Below are 22,504 nucleotides of genomic sequence, written 5' to 3'. Positions count from 1 at the left end.
GGAAGAATGTGACCCACCGCTGGGGAAAGATGCACACTGCTAGAACTAGATGAAACGAGGTCTACTCAGCCATTAAGTATCAAAGAAGAGAAAGGGCTTAATTGAACTCTAATTGTTTGTTAGGTTAATGGCAGAGCTAAGATGAGAAACCCAGCAAGTGAGTTTTTATTCCATAACCCTTTCTGTTTTCAGCACAGATGCTGTGTTTGATGCTCCAGTCACCACTATGCTGTTTCCCTTGGGTTTACACACTGATTTTTTTGAAGGTGGACATAGCCTTAATGCAGAGCAGGTCATGAACAAGGTGGAGGAGCAATACATTATTGAATTAGAATGACTTAATTACAGGAACTGGGGATGATATAGACTGAGGAAGGTCAGCATGAGTTTCTTTATCCCTGTAATGCTCATTCGATGGTGAGAGTAAATTTTCAAAGGTCAGGGTCCCTTCCCCTAGTACCTTGTGCAGGTCTGAGAGCTGCTGGTGTTTGATCAGAACTTCTTTGTTGGGAAACTGTCTTCTGCAGAGTAGACATGCCAGTTTATTCCAATCAGTGAGTTTGTCTTCTTCATTCTCCTTCTTGGCGAGTTCCTCTCGCTGTTGCGGCTGTGTTGTGCGTGGTTGCGGAGGAGGGGTCTGCTCTTCCTCCTCGTCTTCCTCATAGTCACTGTCTCCTCCATATTCACCCAGGAGGCCAATTAGTGGGTTTACCACCTTAGGCTGGAAGAAGAAGGCCAGGGATAACAATAAACTCAACCTATACTTTGGGGTCTGCTCCTGGATATTTTGATATGGGGCATCTCATTTCTTCTCTTTTAGTTAGAATAATGACATGGGCTCAGAATAGGCTCACTGACCACATTACTCATTCCCAAATGGAAACAAAACTTAAGCTTGACTTTGCTTCCTGCTCATTAAGATAACCAGAAAGTTTCCTTTAGAAGTGACTATCAACAGAATGGTGAAAAAAAGGAAGGAAAAGGGGAACTTACATAGAATATAGAGAAAGTTAAAAAATTACAAGTTATAAAGAGGAAGAAATAACAACCACCTCCAGGTCACTATAACCCAGAGTAAAGGAAAGATAAAGCCCATGAAGGTCATAGTGACCCCTACCCAAAAGTGATTTAGGAGGTGCACTAAAAGTAAGATAAGGATAAACATTCAGGTAAACATAGCCAACTTCTGAGTAAAAGGCAAAGGCATGATTAGGATAGATGATAAAACAAACTGAATCAATAATGTGGAGCAGGCAAAGTGACTGTTAAATAATGATGCATGTGGTCCCTGGCCTCTGAAGAAACAAACAAACAAACAAAACCAAGGTCCTTATTGTGATTGTGATATATATTATATATAATATATAAATACATATATTTATATTCAGCCACAATCAACAGGATCACATTACCACATCTGAAAATGTATATTCAATGTTATAATACCTTGATCACTCTGGCGAAGCAGGAAAACTATAAAAATGACCATGCATGAACTCCTCATCTAAGAGATTTTTATGCAATGCCAAAAGGTTGGAAACATCAGGGCCAGCAAATGGGTCTCAATGGTCATTTAGAACAGAATTAACAAGACCAAGGCTGTTAACTTAAAAAGGGCCAGGCAATCCCTGGGCTGGTTGGGGGTGTAACGGAAAAGAGGACAGTTAAGTTAAAATGCCTGATTTCTCCAGTAATATCCCTATTAGCAGACAGGACAATTCCCCTCATGATTATATTCAAGAAGAACTCTTTTTTGTGAGACACAAAGAGTTAAAGGACCAACACCAAAGAGGGATCAGTCTCTGAACTTCCTTTCCCATTTGGAACCAGACCCAGCCCTAGTCCCAGGCATCAGCTTAGTCTTACTGGTGGAGGACTCTCTTCCTTCTTCATGGTGGGAGGCAAGGGCTTCTTAAAGACATCCTCTGGGGCAGCTGTCTCCTCACTGGTACTTTCCTGAAACTGATCAAATGCAAGGAATTCTTATATGACACACATAAGTTAGATTAAGAGTTAAACCTGTTGAGGGGCCTCCCTGGTGGCGCAAGAGGTTAAGTGTCAGCACTATGAAGCTATCTCCAACTACTGCAGCTCAAGTTCAATCCCTGGTGCAGCAGACCTCTCCTGTCTTGCCCACTGCTCCCCTCAGCAGTGTACTTCAGTCAATCCGCCGGTTCTGCTCCCCACTCTGTCTCTGGTGACTCTTCTTATCCACCCTGCACCTTTGGCCTACACCCAGTTCTTGTACGCATAAATAAATAAAATCTTTAAAAAAAAAGAGTTAAACCTGTTGAAATTAGTCTGATTTTCCAACTCTCCTAATTTTTTAAAAAGATTTATTTATGCATGCAAGAACTGGGGTACAGGCTAGAGATGAAGGGGGTGAGAGGATTCACCAGAGACAGAGTGGGGAACAGAATAGGCAGACTGACTGAAATACACTACTGAGAGGAGCAGTGGGCGAGGCAAGTGAGGTCTGCCTCACTATGTGGTTTGCTGCCTGGCAGGCGGGGATCGAACTCGTGCTACAGAGGTTGTGGGTTGCTTCATAGTGCGGCGCTTAACCCCTTGTGCCACCAGAGAGTCCCCCGTAACTCTTCTAATTTGTGAAATATCTGCAATGTAGTTTTAATGATTTCAATAGTTAGGTACCAGATGAAGCATTTATTTGCATTATCTCATTCAATCTTAAACTACAATCCTCCAAATAGGAATTAATATTCTTATTTACAAATGACAGGAAAATGGTTAGAAAGAATAAGTGGTAAAAATAGAATTCAAATATTAAGACAGTATGACTCTGAAGTCTGAGTTCTCAGACACACTCTTTCTCTCTGTATCTCTAAACATCTAGTATAACAAAGGGATGGGGGAGACAAATTATGAAATGAATCACAAACAAATCCATCCATTTCCACTAATGTGTAACTAGTGTCAGAGTTAATACAATTCTTTGGAAAATAGTCTGATTTTATGTCAGGAGATATAAAAATGTTCATCATCTTTGTCTTCAAAATGTATCCTGCAGGTCTCCTGCCTGCTTGTGACTACGCAGGTGTTTCTTTTTACAAACCTTTTTTTCTTTTGCAAAACAGGAGTAGCAGCTCTCCTGCCCACCTGTGAGAATGCAGGTGCCTCTCCTTTTCTCCTTTTCCTAATAAACCTGTCCTTTTAAATGTAAAAAGAAAAAGAGGGCGTCCCTGGTGGTGCAAGGCGTCATGCACCGCACTACGAAGCAATCCACAGCCTCTGCAATACGAGTTTGATCCCCGGCCGGCCAGGGAGCAACCCACTTGGCGTAGTAGACCTCTCATGTTTGGCCCGCTGCTCCCCTCAGCAGTGTATTTCAGTCAATCCGCAAGTTCTGTTCCCCAGAACTCCCCTCTGGTGAGTCCTCTCACCCCCTGCATCTCTGGCCTGTACCCCAGCTCTTGTATACATAAATAAATAAATCTTTAAAAAAAAAGAAAAAGAAAATGTGCCCCCAGGAATTTAAAAAGGAGAAATAAAATGCTAAATGCTGCATATGTTGATAGTATAAGATTAGAAAGAGGAGGCAGATAATAAAGGAAAAACCATTTTACTGTGAATTTCTTCAACTCAGGCATTGAAATAATAATTAAAGAGCAAAGAATGCTACAATTACACCTACAGAATTGTGCACACAGACTCAAGCACTCAAGGGACCTGAGGAAAGTGGGATTGTGTGGAGCTGAAGTGCTGGGGTTTAAGTGGGGTCATCATTTTAACACCCAAGTTTTTCATCTGTGAAAGAGAGTTACCATGGGGTGTAAGAGGTACGAAACCTAGATCTCCTCTATGACTCTTTACTTTAACTTGTAATTATAGGGTAAAAAGAGAACAGATTCTCAAGTTCTTTTACCCTTGTCACTCCTCTGTCTTTCTTCTCCTTGCCATCTCTTTTAGACATCTCCTTCTTGCTACTTGACTTTCCTTGACTGGTAGGTTTCTTTTCCTTGATTTCTTCTTCCTCAGGTGACCCAGGGTCCTGGGGCACATAGACTTCTTGCTGCAACACAGTTGGAAACAATTAAAGTCTACAGGATGTTTCACTTTCCCAGTAGTTTCAGATCTCAGAAGCACAATTCACTTCTGGGAAAAAGATCTCTTTCACTCACAGGTCTATGAAGACCACATCAAACGTCTATTTAGAACACATCTCAGGACCCACTTTGGTGACACATCCAGACCAACTCAATGTTGACCTTTCCAATAGTAGCACTGTTCTTACCTGTAATGCCACAAGGCACTGATTTTCATTACAGGCACCAGTTAACATAAAGGTCATCATCTCTAAAATCCATCTGAATAAATACAACTCAACATAAAAGCTGGGTTTTTTAAAACACTAAGCTAAACATGAGGTAGAGATAGTACAAGGGTTAAAGCAGCTGCCTGTGTGGACAAACACTCAGTTTCCATATATTTAAACTTTTGCATTTTTCATGTAATGAGCAGCCTCGAAATGCAGGGAATAAAATCTTCAAAGTAGCAAAGCACAGGCACCTTTTTCAAAAGAATCATTAAAAATGTAAACAAAGCCAAAAACTCACCTGAGTATTGGGGTCATAGTAAGTTCCTGCTAAGGGGTCATAATAGTAGCCAGTAGCAGAATCATATATGTAGCAGTCGGATGATGCTAGAGTGAATAAAACCAGAGCAATGTTAGTCCCCGTCCAATGAAGCTCTTGCTGGAGACTCATCAAGAACAACACAAGAATGAGGCTGCTCAACCTCAACAGGTGCAGAACCTGTGACATCTGCTCTCTCTGAAAGAGCACCCTGAGTCAGTGGCATCTCTTGCCAATTGTGTGACCACAAAGATTGCAAATAATGAGCAGTCCAGCCAAAAAGTACAACAGAAATTAAACAAAGGTCACTTACACTGTTGTCCTTGTCGATTTGTATCTGAAGACCAGTCTGAATTTCTGCTACCTCCCCTCCTATCTCGGAAATATTTTTTACCCTATCACAGAAAGGTAAGTTAAAATTATGGAACTTCTGATAGTCATTAACCTTCACAGTCACCCATTTTAGAATTCAAGTTCACTCTTTCAGTTAAGATCAAAACCCTCAATTCAGTAAGAATTTTAACTGAGCATTCCCCATCTGCTGAAGCCTACCTGATAGTAGTGCATGTGGTCAGTATGGTCCCCAGAATCATTTCTGCAACAAACAATAAAATATGTCATGAGACTGCTACCAAGAGCCACTTGAGGAGTGCCTAGCCCTACAGATTTGCCAAGAAACTGTCTTCCCCTTAATTTGCAGGGAAAGGAACCAATTCAGACAGCAAACGGTGGTGTGACTCTTGAGGGTGGCACTGCAGCAGTGGCACTCCTGCAAAGCCATCTGCTAGAGCAAAACAGCAACTGAGTTGAGGATGCTGGAGGAATATCTGCTATAAGCCCTGTAAGCCTTCTCTCTGATGCAGCAACTGGGAATAAAGAGCAATTTGACTTCCTAGTGCTATAGTGGCATGAATAAGGATAGGGGAGTGGGAAATCAAGACAGCATTTCCTTAGGATTTTGAATGGCAAGGATCTATCAAGGGTTTTCTCTATATCCAAGATCATACTATTATCTGGGACCCAAACATACTGGGCAGTCAAGAGAGAGAGGACTGAAGTATTATTAATAGGACTAAAGTACTAATTTGTGGGGTGTTGAGGGGGTAGAATCTAGATTCAGAATAAGGCAAGTTTCAGAAAAATAAAACACATACAACCCACACCGTCACTATCTCTCTAGCCAGGAACAGGAGTTTGTTATCAAAATCTTGAGTGGCGCAGCATAAGAGAACCCCACCTCTTTGGCTTACCTTCGTTTTCCAGTAGCCAGATTTACAGCTACCATCTTTCCATCAATGCTAAATGGTGGATCGAGGTTCTGCAAAATCTTCACTACACGAAGAGCTTCCTGAGGAACCAAAGACATAACCGCCCAACTTTCAGTCGAGAAACAACTGACATATCGCTGTCTAAGTTTACGGCATACAGCATGATCTGATTTACACATATTGTGAAATGATTACTGCTGTAGGTCCAGCAAACATCCATTTTCTCATATAGATACAACAAAAAGAGAAAAAAAGTCCTCCTTGTGATAAAAAGTCTTAGGATTTACTCTTAACAACGTTCCTTTTTATCAAATGGCAGTGTCAGCTTGGTCATCATGTTGTATATTTATTATAACTAGAAGTTTGCACCTTTTGACTATATTTCTTCAAATTCTCCTTGTCCCTACCCTTTGCTTCTTTTTGATGATGGGCAATTATTATGTATCTCATTGTGTGTAATTCCCTAACGATTAGTGACATTGAGACCAAAGATGCATTTGAACCCAAAGAGAGTAAAAAACAAGTCCTTTGATAGAGAACTGAACATGAATTTTCCTCCTCAAGGAGAAAAAAAATTAGTAAACATTATGTTCTAGTTGTAATTATAACAATAAGAGAAAACTGGTGAAAACAGGCAAGTCTTAATGAAGGGTTGACCTTAATAGTGATCTGAGTAGATGTCAGTCTGTGGCATAAATTTCAAAAAACTCAAATTCTCTTTTTGAGGCTGCAACTGTCATTACATCAGATCCAGTTTACAATGTCTCTTGCAATCTTTGAGCAATGAATCTAAGAATTACCAATGATTTTCATTTCTACCTAGAAGTTACTTCCACAGAAAAGGGCCCCACATCTAAAACCTCAAGCTGTGAGAATCTATTAAAGCAATACTTTGAGACAAAAAAGGATGGTAATAGGACTGTCACCATCAAAAAGAAAACTGGGGCCTCCCTGGTGGTGCAGGGGTTAAAGAGAGTGCTATCAAGATATTGCCAGCCACTGTAGCATGAGTTCAATTCCCCCGCCAGCCAGGGAGGTGACCCACATGGCACAACAGACCTCTCCTGTCTCACCCACTGCTCCCCTCAGCAGTGTATTTCAGTAGATCTGCCTGTTCTGCAGCCCACTCTGTCTCTGGAGAATCCTCTCACCCCCACCCCTGGTATGCATAAATAACTAAATCTTTAAAAAAAAAAAAAAAAAAAAAAGACAGAAAACTGCTTGTAGCTGGACTAAAGTTTAAGAAATTGGAAAATTCATTAAGATCTTCAGAGATTCAGTATTTAGATTCTTCACAAGTAGAATGAATTCTCACTTAACTTCAAATGGAAATTGTAAATGCCACAAGACAAAAATGGTCCCGAAAAACTACTCAAGAATTCTAACTTTCAAGAGCAGGTATTTCAATTACATGAACTTTAAACCCCAAAAAGAAAACAAGAAGGGTTATGTGGCAAAATTTCAAAAAACTCAAATCCTCTTTTTGAGGCTGCAACTGTCATTACATCAGATCCAGTTTACAATGACTCTTGCAATTTTTGAGCAATGAATCTAAGAACTACCAATGATTTTCATTACTACCTGTAAGTTACTTCCATAGTAAAGAGCCCCACATCTAAAACCTCAAGCTGTGAGAATCTATTAAAGCAATGCTAGGTAGCAATACTATTAAATCTATTAATCTATTAAAGCAATACTAGGTAGCACATCCAATGATAAAGAAGTCCTTCAAACCCTTTTTAGGTTTCTATACTCTCCTGTCCCTAAGCCATTCCAAGGTAGGGGAAACTCACCGCATGGGAGTCGAGATCAATAAAACCATAGGTGTGGCCCATGGGGCCTGTTCTGTTCTTAATGATACGAACATTGGCAGTAGTAAGGCGAACATAGGGTTCCAGCACTTCCACAATCACCTCAGGAGGAGTTGAACGATAGATGCGTTTTAGCATGATTGCTGAACAAATCATGCACAAATGGGAGAAAGCAAGGAAAGAGAAAGGTTAATTTTTGAAGTCCACAGAGCCAGATTGTATTTTTTATTGCAGATGACTGAAGATACTACTCTGACTACTAAGGCTGATTCCATAATGAAATGCTAGTCAAGTACTTTATATTTTGCTTCATCAAAACTTAGAAATCGAGAGGCCTCCCCAGTGGCGCAGTGGTTGAGTGCTGGGCTGCGAGGCTGCCCACAGCCTCTGCAGCACTGGTTCAATCCCCGGCCACAGGTGAGGGTCCCACATGGTATGCAGACCTCTCCTGCTGCCCGCTGCTCCCCTCAGCAGTGTGTTTCGTTGGTCTGCCTGTTCTGCTCCCTGCTCTGGCTCTGGTGAATTCTCTCATTCTCCTGCGCTTCTGACTGTACCCAGTGCTTGTATAAATAAATAAATAAAATCTTAAAACAACAACAACAACAAAAAAAAACCTTAGAAATTGAAAACTATGCCTTGTTGCATTTGAATAGTAACTCGATATTTGTGTAACAGTGTACTCTCCATAAAAAGGGGAGGCTCCATGTACCCTGCCCCACATAATGATGGGCAGGGCTGGGCAGAGAAGAAACTTAAAAGGATTTGGGAGAGAAGACATAGAGAGGGGCCTCCCTGGTGGTGTAGGGGTTAAGTCTCAGTGCTATCAAGCTATCCCCACTAGGACCTGAGTTTGATCCCTGGCTAGGGAGCTAACCCACATATCGCACAGCAGACCTCTCCTGTCTTGCCCGCTGATCCCCTTAGCAGTGTATTTCAGTAGATCCATCTGTTCTTCTCCCCACCCTGTCTCTGGTGAATCCTCTCAAACCCCATACCCCTCCCTACCACACCTCTGGCCTACACCCCAGTTTTTCTATACATAAATAAATCTTTAAAAAAAAAAAGGGGGGCCTCCCCTGCTGGCGCAGTGGTTGAGTGCTGGGTTGCAAGGCTGCCCACAGCCTCTGCAGCGCCAGTCCGATCCCTGGCCACCGGCGAGGGTCCCAGGAAAAAAAAAAAGAAAAAGAAAACTTGGAGGAGACACATGGAGCAGAAAGACATGTGAAGAAGAAACTACACTTGCTTCTCGACCTTGGACTTACACCAGGGACTTGGGGGACACAGAAGGAGACAGCTGAAAGAGACATGGGTGAGCAACCATGGGGAGGTTAACAACGACAGCCTTTATCTGACTTGTACTTTCATTTTGTTCCTTTCCTTCTAGACTTGCCTGATGCCTTCTGCTGGAAGGCAGATACCTTGCCAGAAGGTGCCTTAGATTTGTGGCAAGCTTTCAGGCATCAGTGGTCTTGCTTTGGGCCAACCCTGTTTGGTCAGACATTTACCCACAAGGGGATGGGTAACTCTGGATATTTCATTGGGAAACTATATCCTTTCTCTTCTCTTTATACACACTAATTCTATTAAAGTTTTTTTCTATTGAAGATCTTATGCAAAACAACAAAGTATACTTTGCCTTCATGTGATAGATGGCAGGACCTATTTACAGTGTACAAGGTTTTGGAGTCCCAGAACAACCCTCATTCTGCCCACTAACATTTGGAGAATGCAGATTCCCTTAACCAGAAGAAAAAGGCCACAGAAATAGGCACCTTAATTAGGCTGAACAGTTCCACTGGAGTGTGACAAGCAGTGGGTCCCAGCCACAACAGTCTGGCCACAGATCACAGTCACATGCCCTGACAAACCACTTACTTTTGCTCTCTCCATCCTGGCGTGTGTCCCCAGACCATGGTTCCTTCTCTCGATCTCTCCGAAAGGTGGGTCCTTCTCTTCGAGGCAGATACCTTTCTGCTTCTCTCTTCTGATGTCCCAAACGTGATTCTTGTCCTTCTTCCCGTTTCTTGAGTTCAGGTTCCTTATCAGCTGACCTTGGGGCCTGACTGGATTGTTTTTCTGATGGTGCTGGTATGGATGTTTTCTGAGGTTGAGGGTAGGTTATTAATTCTTGCTTGGCCTCTGTCACTAGAGAAACAAACAGAAACAGAGAATCTCTAGCAACTTTTATCTAAAAAATACTACTACTATGATTCTTCCTTACCGGCCACCTAATAAATATATTGGAATGATTTTAATGTCAGAAATACCTACAAAAAAAAGGCCTTTGACAGATAATACATGAAATAATTCACAAAAGAAACTATCCAACTATTTGAAAAATTCAACTTGTAAGTTTTCTATTACTTCCTAAATTTTTTTTTAAAGATTTGATTTATTTATGCATACAAGAACTGGGGCACAGGCCAGAGGTGTGGAGGGTGAGAGGATTCACCAGAGACAGAACAGGCAGATTGACCGAAGCACACTGCCGAGAGGAGCAGCAGGCGAATCAGGAGAGGTCTGCCGCTCCATGTGGGTTGCTCCCTGGCCGGCCGGAGGATCAAACTTGTGCTGCAGAGGCTGCGGATAGCTTCATAGGTTGTGTCTTAACCCCTTGTGCCACCAGGGAGCCCCTATTTCAAACCTCTTTCAATAGCAGGACAATTTGTCTAGTTTATTAGGGGAATATTTCTACAATTCATTCATTCTTGGAGGGTTCACTTTTTTTTTAGATGACTTCCCTGGGAAATCTTTTTTAAAAAAATTGGATTATGGTTTTATTTATTTATTTTTTTTAAAAAAGATTTTCTATTTATACAATAGCTGGGGTACAGGCCAGAGGTGTGGGAGGGTGAGAGGATTCACCAGGGACAGAGTGGGGAGCAGAACAGGCAGAAGGACCTAAAGCACTGCTGAGGGGAGCAGTGGGCGTGACAGAGAGGTCTGCCGCGCCATGTGGGAATCTTCCTGGCTGCTCGGGAATCAAACCCATGCTGCAGAGGCTGCAGGACAGCTTCACAGTGCTGTGCTCAACCCACTGCGCCACCAGGGAGGCCGGAAGTCATAAACTTTTTATAGGAGTAATATGGACATTTCTTAATAGCAGTGTCAGGTGACTAGTGAACATCCAACTTTTATATATTTCCAGGTTAAAGTACCACACCTTGTTGCCCAAGTGTTTTGACAACCCATACATTCATTAGAGTAGACTGAGAAAGTCTTTTGTGAGAAAAGATACAATTTTGCCTAACTGAAATAATACAACTAAAAAAATCTCAGTTGTTTACTCACCTTCCCACCTGTTGGTTTGGCCTCTAGAGCATGTAGAGCCTTCCTCCAAAAGATTCTCAGAACACCTTCTTCACATGCCTCACTAGAGAACTGACTCTCCACTACAGGTCTACAGGTCAAAAGTCCAGCTAAGAAATTCTTTATAGGGCCTCCCCAGTGGTGCAGCGGTTGAGCGCTGGGTTGCAAAGCTGCCCGCAGCCTCTGCAGTGCCGGTTTGATCCCTGGCTGCTCCCCGGCCACCGGAGGAGGGTCCCACATGGCGCGCAGACCTCTCCTGCTGCCCACTGCTCCCCTCAGCAGTGTGCTTCGGTCCTTCTGCCTGCTCTGCTCCCCGCTCTGGCTCTGGTGAATTCTCTCACCCTCCCGCGCTTCTGACTGTACCCAGTGCTTATATAATTAAATAAATGAATGAATGAATGAATGAATGAATAAATAAATCTTTAAAAAAAAAAAAGAAATTCTTTGTAGGCATACTGCTTTATCTTGGAACAAACAGGTCCTTTATAAAGCTACATGGATTCTGCACTGAACTGTATTTTATGGTCCTTCTCTAGCTTCCCTTAAGGGAAACAGGCCATAACAGCCACCTCTACAGGACTGTTGTTATGGGTCCCTTTGATAGACTCTTCCAGGTTGTGTACCTAAAGGTTTCTGGAGAAATTTATTTTAGATTCAAGTGACTGAAAGACTGGTAAGATTTTTTCTCTAAAAAATATATATACTCTCGGACCTCCCCGGTAGCACAGCAGTTGAGCACTGGTCTGCGAAGCTGCCTGCAGCCTCTGTAGTGCCGGTTTGATCCCCGGCCACCGGCAAGAGTCCCACATGGCGCACAGACCTCTCCTGCCGCGCCCATTGCTCCTCTCAGCAGTGTGTTTCATCAGTCTGTCTGTTCTGCTCCCCACTCTGGCTCTGGTGAATTCTCTCACCCTTCCGTGCTTCTGACTGTACCCAGTGTTGTATAAATAAATAAATAAATCTTTTGGGGAAAAAAAAAAAAAAAAAAACAAAACTCTCAAATCTGATTATTTTCTCTATTTTTTTTATTTTTTTATTTTTATATTCCCCATACAATCGTAACCCCCTGATTTTGACCCCAATTCCTCCTTTCCCCACGCCCAAAGTGTGTCTCTAGTTCATAGTTGTTATTTTCTCTATTCTTAACAGTGTTTTTCTATTTAAGATCCTGAAATGTTTAGAATATAAATCAGAAAGCAATATTGACACAAATGATTCTCAATAATTTCAAAGAAGTGGGTAGTAAGGCTGGGATCACATAGGCTAATACCATGCAGACTCTTTCTCAACCTGACATCAAGCTGCCAACTTAGCCACTTCAATGGAACTGTGAAATCCAAAACTGTTTACTAACAGGTTACATAAAGTTAGCGTTCACATTGCACTTTTAAAAGCTTTACAGATCAATTTAGGAATGAATAGTCTTCAAAGCCAAGGAAAGCATGAAATTTGTTTTATCTGCACAAAATAAAAACAACCTCCACCAATTCCACCACCACTCACCTTCCCGTGGGCATTTGCAGAATGAACATGAAGATCGCTGTCCTCCAGTGCTGGCCTTACACTGTAAGGGAAAGAAGAAAATATTCAATTTAACGAAAAACATTACTTTTTTTTTTTTTTTTTTGGTGGGACCTCGCCGGTGGCCGGGGAATGAATTGGCGCTGCAGAGGCTGCGGGCAGCCTCGCAGCCCAGCGTTCAACCGCTGCGCCACCAGGGGAGGCCCCATTAAAAATTTTTTAGATAATGGCGTATACACCATTATCTAATGTTAGACCAGTTTCATCATCCTCAAAGAAACCCAGTGGAATAACTTCCAATTCTCACTCCTCAGTCATATGAAATTATGAAATATATGGTCTTTTATGTCTGACATTGTTTTTTCAAGGTTTATCCATTTCAGACTGCATATCAAACTTCATTTCTTTTTGTTGCCATAGTATCTCATTGGATACCTAGACCACATTTTGGCTATTCACTCACCAGTTGGGACATTTGAGTTATTTCTACTTTTGGGCTATTATGAATAATACTTCCAGGAGCACTAAAAAAAAAAACAACCCCAAAACAGCATACTCCACATCAGGTTAAAGATCAATATGTAGGGCTACCCTGGTGGGGCAGTGTTGAGAGCAGCCCTGTGAAGCTGTCTGTAGCCGCCACAGCGCCGGTTCGATTCCTGGCTGGCCAGGGTGATTCCCACATGGCACGGCAGACCTCTCCTGTCTTGCCCACTAGCTCCCCTCAGCAGTGCTTTCAGTTCGTCTGCCTGTTCTGCTTCCTGCTATGTCTCTGGTGAATTCTCTTACTCTTCCATGCCTCTGGCCTGTACCCCAGTGCTTGTATAAATAAATAAATCTTAAAAAAAAAAAATTAAAAAAAAAAGATCAATATGTAAGACTGGCACCTTAACCCTTCAGAAAAGTACAGATATCACAAAGTACCCCTGAGACAGCTCAGCTAGGCATTTCAGGGCACAATAACCAAGTCATGCTGTTCTTTCAAGCTATAGTCTTAGCAATAGCTATACAATCTGGACAGCAGATATAAAATTTTTTGTTGCTGTTGACTAACAAAAAATCAAAATATTTCCCTCTAATGTTAACTCCCTCCATCTCTCACTTTAAAAGAAATAGTACATGTGTGTTGTAAGTGATAGGGAAAGTATAAAGGGAGAGGGTAAAATCACCCACATCAGATAAAAGAGTTTCTTGAAGAAATGGAAAAGCTGATTCTCAAATTTATATGGAATTGCAAGAGACCCTGAATAGACAAAAAAACTTTGAAAAAGAAGAACAAAGTTGTAGGACTTCACAATTTCAAAATTTGCTACAGAGCTATATTAATCAAAACAAAGTGGTACTTTGGAAGTCCTAGCCAGAGCAATGAGGAAAGAAAAAAGGAAAAGAAGGTATCCAGATTGGAAGGGAAAAATTAAACTGGCACTACCTATGGATGAAATTACATATGAAAAACTCTAAAGACTCCACAAAAATACCTGTCAGAAGTGATAAACAAATACAGTAAAGTTGCAGTCTACAAAATCAATAAAGCTGAAAGAATCCTAATGATAAAAGAACAAAAACAGAGTATCATGCTCCCTGACTTCAATAAACTATATTATAAAGCTACAGTAATCAAAATAACATGGTATTAGGGCCTCCCCAGTGGCAGAGCGGTTGAGCGTTGGGTTGCAAAGCTGCCCGCAGCCTCTGCAGCGCTGGTTCGATCCCCAGCTGCTGGGCGAGGGTCCCACATGGCGCGCAGACCTCTCCTGCCGCCCGCTGCTCCCCTCAGCAGTGTGTTTTGTCAGTCTGCCTGCTCTGCTCTCCTCTCTAGCTCTGGTGAATTCTCTCACCCTCCCGAGAGAGAAGGTACCCAGTGCTTCTGACTGTACCCAGTGCTTGTATAAATAAATAAATCTTAAAAAACAAAACATGGTATTAGAACAAAAACAGGTATTCAGATAAGTGGAAAAGAATCAAGAGCCCAGAAATAAAACCATACATCTATGGACAACTAATTTATGACAAAGTAGACAAGAATATACAATGGGGAAAGGCGTGTCTCTTCAATAAATTGTGCTGGGAAAACTACAAACATGTACAAAGTAATGAAAAGAGACCACTATCTTACACCATATATTTAATTCAAAATGGATTAAAGAGAGGACTTCCTGGTGGCACAAGAGATTAAGATGCAGCACTATGAAGCTATCTACAGCCACTGCAGCACGAGTTCAATTCCTGGCCAGGGAGGTGACCCACATGGTGCAGCAGACCTCTCTTGTCTCGCCCATTGCTCCCCTCAGCAGTGTATTTCAATCTGCCTGTTCTGTTCCCCACTCTGTCTCTGGTGAGTCCTCTCACCCCCCATGCCTCTGGCTTGTACCCCAGTTCTTGTATGCATAAATAAATAAATCTTTAAAAAAAAACCAAAATAGATTAAAGACTATAGGACCTAAAATCACAAAATACAGAGAGAAAAACATAGGTGATAAGCTCTTTGGTAATGGCCTTTGTGATCTCTTTGTGGATCTTTCTCAATAGCAAGAGAAGCAAAAGAGGATATAAATCAGTGGGGCCACAACAAACTAAAAAGCTTCTGTACAGCAAAAGACACCACTGTTAAAATGAAAAGGCAATGTACTGAATGGGAGAATATACTGGCAAATTATTTATCAGACAAGGTGTTAAAATACAAAATATATAAACAAATCATACAACTTAACAACAAAACACACAACCCAATTAAAAATGGGCAGATAATCTAAATAAGTATTTCACTGAAAAAAACGTGCAGATGGCCAACACACATATGAAAAGTTACTCTACATTGCGTGTCATTAAGGAAACGCAAATCAAGCACATTTCATAACAGCCAAATATCCAACTGATGGATAAATAAAATGTCGTATAACCAATTCACAATATCCATGTATCATAAAAATGATATGTCACAAAACAGTTGAACCTTGAAAACATGCTAAATGCATACATTGCATGATTTTCCACATATACAAAATGTCCAGAATAGGCAAATCCACAGATGTATAAAACAGATTAGTGATTTCCACGAACTGAGGGCAAAGGGAATGGGAATGACTGTCTAATAAATACAGTTTTCTTTCATGGTGATGAAAAAGTTCTAGAAAAAGATGTTTGCTGATGGTTAGAAAAAACACAGTGAAAGTACTTAATGCCACTGAATTATATGCCTTAAATGGTTTAATGTTTAAAACAGTTAATTAAAAAAATTAACTGTTGGGCCTCCCTGGTGGTGCAGCAGGTTGAGCACAGCACTGTGAAGCTGTCTGCAGCCTCCACAGCAGGGGTTCGATTCCCAGCCAGGCAGGGAGATTCCCACATATCGTGGCAGACCTCTCTTGTCTCACCCACTGCTCCCCTCAGCAGTCTATTTTGGTTGTCTGCCTGTTCTGCTCCCGACACTGTCTCTGGTGAAGCCTCTCACCCGCCCGTGCCTCTGGCCTATACCCCAGCTCTTGTATAAAAATAAATAAATCTTAAAAAAAAAAAAAAAGAACTGTTTTCCTAAATTAACACCTCAAGGTAATTTATCCATGAAATATGGATGCTTTGGTTAATGACAACCACAGCCACACAAATTGTGCATCGTTGAGACTAACAAAATGTCTAACTAAAGTTTTTATTGAGGGCCTCCCCCTGGTGCAGTAGGTTGAGCGTAGCACTGTGAAGCTGTCTGCAACCTCTGCAGTGCATGTGGGTTCAATTCCCACCGGCCAGGGAGAGACCCACATGGTGCAGCAGACCTCTCCTGTCTCGCCCGCTGTTCCCCTCAGCAGTGCTTTCAGTCTGTCTGCCTGTTCTTCTCCCCACTCAGTCTCTGGTGAATCCTCTCACCCTCCCATGCCTCTGGCCTGTACTCCAGCTCTTGTATAAATAAATATATAAAAAAAAATTAAAATTAAAAAAAAGTTTTTATTGAATGTTGTCAAGTTCTATAATACTTTACTTTTACATCTTTTTAAAAGATTTATTTATTTATGCATAGAACTCAGGTATAGGCCAGAGATGCAGGGAGTGAGAGGATTCATCAGAGACAGAGTGGGGAACAGAACAGGCAGACTGACCGAAATACACTGTTTAGGGGAGCAGTGGGCGAGACAGGAGAGGTCTGCTGCGCCATGTGGGTTAGCTCCCTAGCTGAGGATCGAACTCATGCCTCAGTGGCTGGTGACAGCTTGATTAATGCTGAGATTTAATCACCAGAGAGGCCCTCTATAATACTTTAATGAGTCACGATTCAGAAACTTAAAAAAAATTTCCACAATTATTATCAAAACTAAGTACTATCAATGAAAAATACTATCTTTCATGCTCGTTTGTAATTAAGCTAAACTTTAATAGCCTAAAATATTTCTTTTTTTTTAAAAGATTTATTTATTTATGCATACAAGAACGGGGGTACAGGCCAGAGGTGCAGGTGGTGAGAGGATCTACCAGAGACAGAGTGGGGAACAGAATAGGCAGACTGACTGAAATACACTGCTGAGGGGAGCAAAGGACAAGTCAGGAGAGGTCTGCTGTGCCATGTGGGGTGCTCCCTGGCCGGGGATTGAACTTATGCTGTGGTGGCTACGGTTAGCTTCATAGGTTGCATCTTAACTCCTTGCACCACCAGGGAGGCCCTCGCCTAAAATATTTCTATCAGTCTAAAAGAATATGAATTTAACAAAGGTAAAATGCCAAGGTATGTTAAGTTCTATATCCTTGGAAACCCCAGAATATCAAAAAATGCATCTCTTCCAGAGATACATTCCAACCTCTCTAACACTAATCCCCTGTGAATACTCCTAGGAAGGGTAACTGGGTAGAAGTTCTAATTCAAGGGACTATTATTCTTTCAGTTCATAATCAACAGAAAGCATGGCATATGTCTTTGGAAAAGTGTCTTCCACTATAGATCCAGAACCCCCTATGATCACAGATAGCAGCTGGGAAGCAGGAGTTATGGATGACCTTACCTTATGGTCACTGGTTCATCTGAAGTGAACCAATGAAGTAGAGCTTTGTCTTTGACAGTACATGCTATCATGTAGCATACCTGGAGACAGAGGATGCCAGATCCTTATGTCTAAGAAAAAGAATTCTTGGCACTTACCTGTTTGCAGTACCAAAAATCCAGACTTGGTACATATTCGAGGGTGACCTCTTTGTCATGGATCATTAGAGTTCCCTGTGGAGACAAAGACAGAAGCCATCAACATCAACCTTTGGAGAAATGGAGAGAGACAGGAAGGCACAGAGAGCCTTTCCCGTCCCCAAGCTGAAACATTTTGCAAAGAGTGAGCTTATTTACTGACAAAAGGAAATGGCTGTTTTAAGCCACATACTCAGGAGTGTGGCAGAGCAAGCTTAAGCTTAGGGAAAAGGAGTAGAAGATGAAATCAGTCTTCAGCCATGGCTCCTGCAGATTGGGGCGCTGTCCTTGGGCAGGTTAGGCCCAGTCTACTCCTCTGGAAGTCACGGAGTGCACTCTCATATGAGTCCCAACAAGTCCCCCACCTAGTTCAGGAGCTAGCACATTATCGTGAAGCAAACTCTTCCTTCCGCAGCACAAGGCACAGGAGCCCTCTCAATTATCTTCTTTTTCATAGCTAACTCACATCTCCTCGGAGAGGTAGTAAGGGCTCTTAACTTTGGTGCCTGAAAACTTTCTTTGGAACACTGGTTGTATGGCAAAAGCACCAGGAGAAAGAGATATGACACTGAAGACAGGACGAAAGAAGTAAGGTAAAACTTCATGGCAGGTCACATCCTTATAGCAGGAAACCAAATGGCTGATGGTGGCAGCAGTGGTGGTGGTGACGGCGGCAGCAACATCACTCTGGCTCGGAGCCTAGAGAGCAAGCCAGCCGTGAGATTTGAGGAGCAACCATTGGCAAAGAAGCACTTTGGGAAAGTCTGGCATGGGAACAGGTTGGGGAAAAGGGCCCAGTAAGCCTGCAGTTAGAACTCTTTTGTCTCTGCATTTTGGATGTTACAAATTCCATGTCACGTCAAGAAGGGGGAAAAGTTTTGCTTAATAAATACTAGCCAGCGATGTGTGTGAGAGCAGAGGAAAAAAAAAAATCTCTGCCTACTGACAAGGCACCCTCTCCCATGCTTGTAAGTGAACTAACCGAGGATGCGACTCTGGAACTAGCCCCTGCGCTGTGTTCATTCTCCGCCCTCTAGGGTCCTCTGTGTCTCCTCAGACAGGGCTCTGAATTATACAAGGCATTTCTTTGCAATTGGACCTCAGTTTCTTGCTTGAATCCACACATCTGTCAAATAATGCTTTACCTCTCTGCTTTTCACACCAAAAGAGTCAAGAGAAATACATAGAATACAATTATTGTCTTGTTAAAACCAAAGGAAACTGCCCACCTATGTAGGGCCTAGAATCTGGTACCTGAGAAATTGTTGGCTGGCTTGTTTTCAAGATTAACAGACGATAATAAAAAGTTGCTAAACTTTATAAAGCGCTTACTCAGAGCCAGAAACAGTTAAGTATGGTATCTTATTTTTAATCCCCTAAATGATCCCATGAAATCACCTTATTTCTACCTTATAGGTGAGGAAACATGCTCAGAAAGGGGAGGTCACCTAGCTGGTGAGAGGCAAAGTCAGATTCCTATCTGGAGCTATAGAGAAGGCATTCCTGCCTCATGCACCCACTCCTCAGCAGGATAAGCAACATGCAATCTGGCCTCAGGAGCCAAGCCAGGAAAAGCTCTGTAGGCAGTGAGCATCAGGGGACTACCACTCTGCCAAGCAGAGTTGATCAAAATGGTAGCCCATCTACCCAGACGTAATATAGAGCACATCATTTAAAAACATGGACTCTGGGTCAGGTTCCCTGAATTTGAATCCTGTCTCTCTTCCATGACCTTCAGCCAGGTCCTTCTCTGAGCTTCAGTTTCCTCATCTATAAAGTAGGGATAACAGTACTTACTTCATAAGGTAGTTATGAGGATTAAGAAACTTAATACAAGTAAAGAGGTTAGCGTGGAATACAGTGAGGGCTCAATAAGTGTATTTCAAACCTCAAAAAAGTGCTAGAAAAAGACCAGCATCAGCAGGTGAAACTAAACAGGGCCAAACAGCAACTCACTTTACTTCACTTATGTATGCGGTATTACTATTTCACGATTCATTTTAATTTACTAAAGACTTAGCTTTCACCAGGAAAAGTTACTGAATATCAGAACTTATATCTTTATAAACACTTAGTGTCAATTGCTGAACTAAATCTTGAGTTCAAGCTAAATCTTGCTTTTTTTTTTTTTTATTTCAGCACCAAGAACAATACCTGAGGTACAGGAAAGGAACTTAGTGTTTACAGAATAAACAAAAGATAAATGGATCCAACTACCCCTGAAGACCAAAGTGCTCAGCACACAGTGGATCTGCAGGGAGGTCCTGCTGTCAGTGTACACCCAATCCATGAACCTGGCTTGCCATCTGAACAGTGAACAGTGACATCGGATCAAGGCATTTAAATTAGTACAAATTGCAGTCAAGTGCAAATTCTGATTTCACCACTTGGAGGCATCAGTAGATTCAGGAATTTCTAAGGCAGAGAGCACTTCATACTCCTCAAATAACAAATACGCCATTTCAGGAGCCACAGATGACCTTCTGTAGAGGGTGGGGAATTTCTCCTGTCAGGAGTCCTTATTAGCACATCAACTTTGAGAAGATTATCTTCACCTCATGTGTTATAAAGGCAATGATTTCTTTTCTTTTCTTTTTTTTTAAAGATTTATTTATTTATACAAGCACTGGGTACAGTCAGAAGCGTGAGAGGGTGAGAGAATTTACCAGAGCCAGAGCAGGGAACAGAACAGACTGACGAAACACACTGCTGAGGGGAGCAGTGGGGTAGCAGGAGAGGTCTGCGCGCCATGTGGGACCCTCACCCAGTGGCCGGGGATCGAACCAGCGCTGCAGAAACTGCAGGGAGCTTCACAACCCAGCGCTCAACAGCTGCGCCACCGCCACAGGGGAGGCCCAAGGCAATGATTTCTTAATCTTCAGTCCCCTACAATCAAAGTGGCCATTTCTTTTCAACCCACACATGGTTAGAGTAAGGCTGCTACAGATGAAGAACTGCCCATTGTTTTAATACAAATAAACAGATAAAGATAAAAAAAACTTGAATGAGAATAATCAAGTTTATCTATGATTTAATACCCCAGAGGCTATCATAAACCAAGCAAGGGTGTGGCATACACCAAACCCTCCCATCTCTTCAAGGCCTTTTGTTCAGACTTAGTAAAGCTCTGCCAGGGAGGGAGTAAAACTATGCCTAGGGAGGGAGGCAAACTATAGGGAGAGTTGGAAAAATAAATGGGTAGGATGAGTTCATCATTTCTGGTTGCCCACTTTAAATTGGCTATTATGTATCACCTTCATACATATTTACTAAGTTACTAAATCAAAAGAACCATGTACACCACTAGTCTGATTAACATGGTCTGGCTCCTTAAGAGGAACTGTTGTAGAGCAACCCCGATACAAAACGGGGTGCCTGACTGTGGGTCCTCACCCTCGTGCTTAAAAGGACTTATCAATGCTCTACTGCAGGCACACGTGAAAGGTTAATAAAAAAAGGTTTATTTACAAGGGAAGGGGAAATGAGGAAATGTACAGCTCTGGGAGAAAAGTGGGAGACAAAGTTTTAAATGAGTCCTACTGTAACAGGGTGGGCCCCAGGAAAGGGGGAGGTTCCAGGTTCCATGCCCCACCCAAGGGAGGGTGGAGCTGAGCAGGAAGAGGAGAAGCTGCAGAAGAGACTGAGGAAGGAGCAAAATAGAGCCCGGAGACCTGGAGGAGGCGCATGGAGCCTAGAGACACGTGAAGAAACTGCGCTTGTCTTGGTCGTGGACTGGGTGACACAGATGTGGGTGAGACCCGTGGGGAGGTGACAATGGCAGCTTTTATCTTAATGTTGATTTTGCTCTTTTCCTTCCGGGCTTGTCTGGTAGTTTCTGATCCTTTTCTGTGGGTCCCCACTAAAAGATGCTTTAGACTTGTGGCAGGCTTTGGGGCCTTGCTCTGGGCCGATCCCATATGGATGGACTTTTACCCACGAGGGGACGGGTAACTTTGGGTGCTTCATTTAGAAACTAGACTCTTGGCCTTACCTGTATTGTTTCCTAGTTTTATTAAAGTTCCTTCCCATTAAAGTCTCCTATGTTTTGTGTTAATGCGGCGAATGGCAGAACCCATTTAGAATAGGCAGGTTTGTGGGGTTTGGGTTGCCCCTCTCCCTGTCCTATAACACTACCCAATCCACCGATCAGGAATCCCAAAATGGCGCTCTCAGAGTTGGCCGCCAGCCAGCAGCAGTGAAGCCAGGAGGCGAGCAATCACAAGCCAGAGAGACCCCAAGGCCCACGTGTTTGGTTTTTATATCCAACCTGGCTGTCCAACTCTACCCTCAGGTCCCAGCCACCCTCCCTTTGGTGGTGATGGGATTTGTCTTTCCCAATGTCTTGATGGCTTTAGTCTGGAGTGGGGGTGGAGTCCACAAAGCCTGTATGGGATTAACTCAGGACATCATTTCCCCCTAACAGTACCATAGGGCCTCCCTGGTGGCACAAGGGATTTAAGCACCGCACTGTGAAGCAATCTGAAGCCTCTGCAGCAGGAGTTCAATCCCTGGCCTGCCAGGGAACAACCCACATGGTGCAGCAGACCTCTCCTGTCTCACCCACTGTTCCCCTCAGCAGTGTATTTCACTCAGCCTGTTCTGTTCCCCATTCTGTTTCTGGTGAATCTTCTCACCCTCCACATTGCTGGCCTGTACCCCAGCTCTTGTGTGCATAAATAAATAAATCTTAAAAAAAAAAAAAAAAGAGCTACCATATATTTGAAAGTAAAACCAAGGACATCTCCTTTCTCAGAAGTTGGATTAGGTTTAAGTGAAGAGTCTCACATTCTACTGATACTGGACTGAAATTGTTAGGGGGAAAGGATGTCCTGAGCTACAGGC

At 42.5% G+C, this 22,504-nt stretch overlaps 1 protein-coding gene across 5 annotated transcripts in view; it reads right to left on the bottom strand.

The window, feature by feature from the left end:
• The window catches only part of RBM6 (RNA binding motif protein 6), a 101,597-nt gene that overhangs the window by 7,949 nt on the left and 71,144 nt on the right, over nucleotides 1-22,504 (bottom strand). For 4 of the 5 annotated variants that reach the window (XM_037529371.2, XM_054694068.1, XM_054694066.1 and 1 more), the window contains 11 exons: nucleotides 17,624-17,698; nucleotides 12,484-12,544; nucleotides 9,547-9,816; nucleotides 7,654-7,814; nucleotides 5,843-5,940; nucleotides 5,145-5,187; nucleotides 4,906-4,987; nucleotides 4,575-4,660; nucleotides 3,884-4,030; nucleotides 1,867-1,962; nucleotides 461-721 (listed from right to left, as the gene is read on the bottom strand). In XM_037529371.2, the coding sequence (XP_037385268.1) occupies nucleotides 461-721; nucleotides 1,867-1,962; nucleotides 3,884-4,030; nucleotides 4,575-4,660; nucleotides 4,906-4,987; nucleotides 5,145-5,187; nucleotides 5,843-5,940; nucleotides 7,654-7,814; nucleotides 9,547-9,816; nucleotides 12,484-12,544; nucleotides 17,624-17,698 (1,380 nt within the window). Of the gene's footprint in view, nucleotides 1-460; nucleotides 722-1,866; nucleotides 1,963-3,883; nucleotides 4,031-4,574; nucleotides 4,661-4,905; nucleotides 4,988-5,144; nucleotides 5,188-5,842; nucleotides 5,941-7,653; nucleotides 7,815-9,546; nucleotides 9,817-12,483; nucleotides 12,545-17,623; nucleotides 17,699-18,644; nucleotides 18,812-22,504 lie in introns of those variants that run through there. The other variant, XM_037529382.2, reaches the window with a different exon arrangement.

The sequence above is a fragment of the Talpa occidentalis genome, unplaced genomic scaffold, assembly GCF_014898055.3.
Source record: "Talpa occidentalis isolate TD23 unplaced genomic scaffold, MPIMG_talOcc4v2.1 talOcc4.10, whole genome shotgun sequence".
In the NCBI taxonomy this organism is placed as follows: Eukaryota; Metazoa; Chordata; class Mammalia; order Eulipotyphla; family Talpidae; genus Talpa; species Talpa occidentalis.
This window is presented reverse-complemented; position numbering and strand designations above follow the sequence as displayed.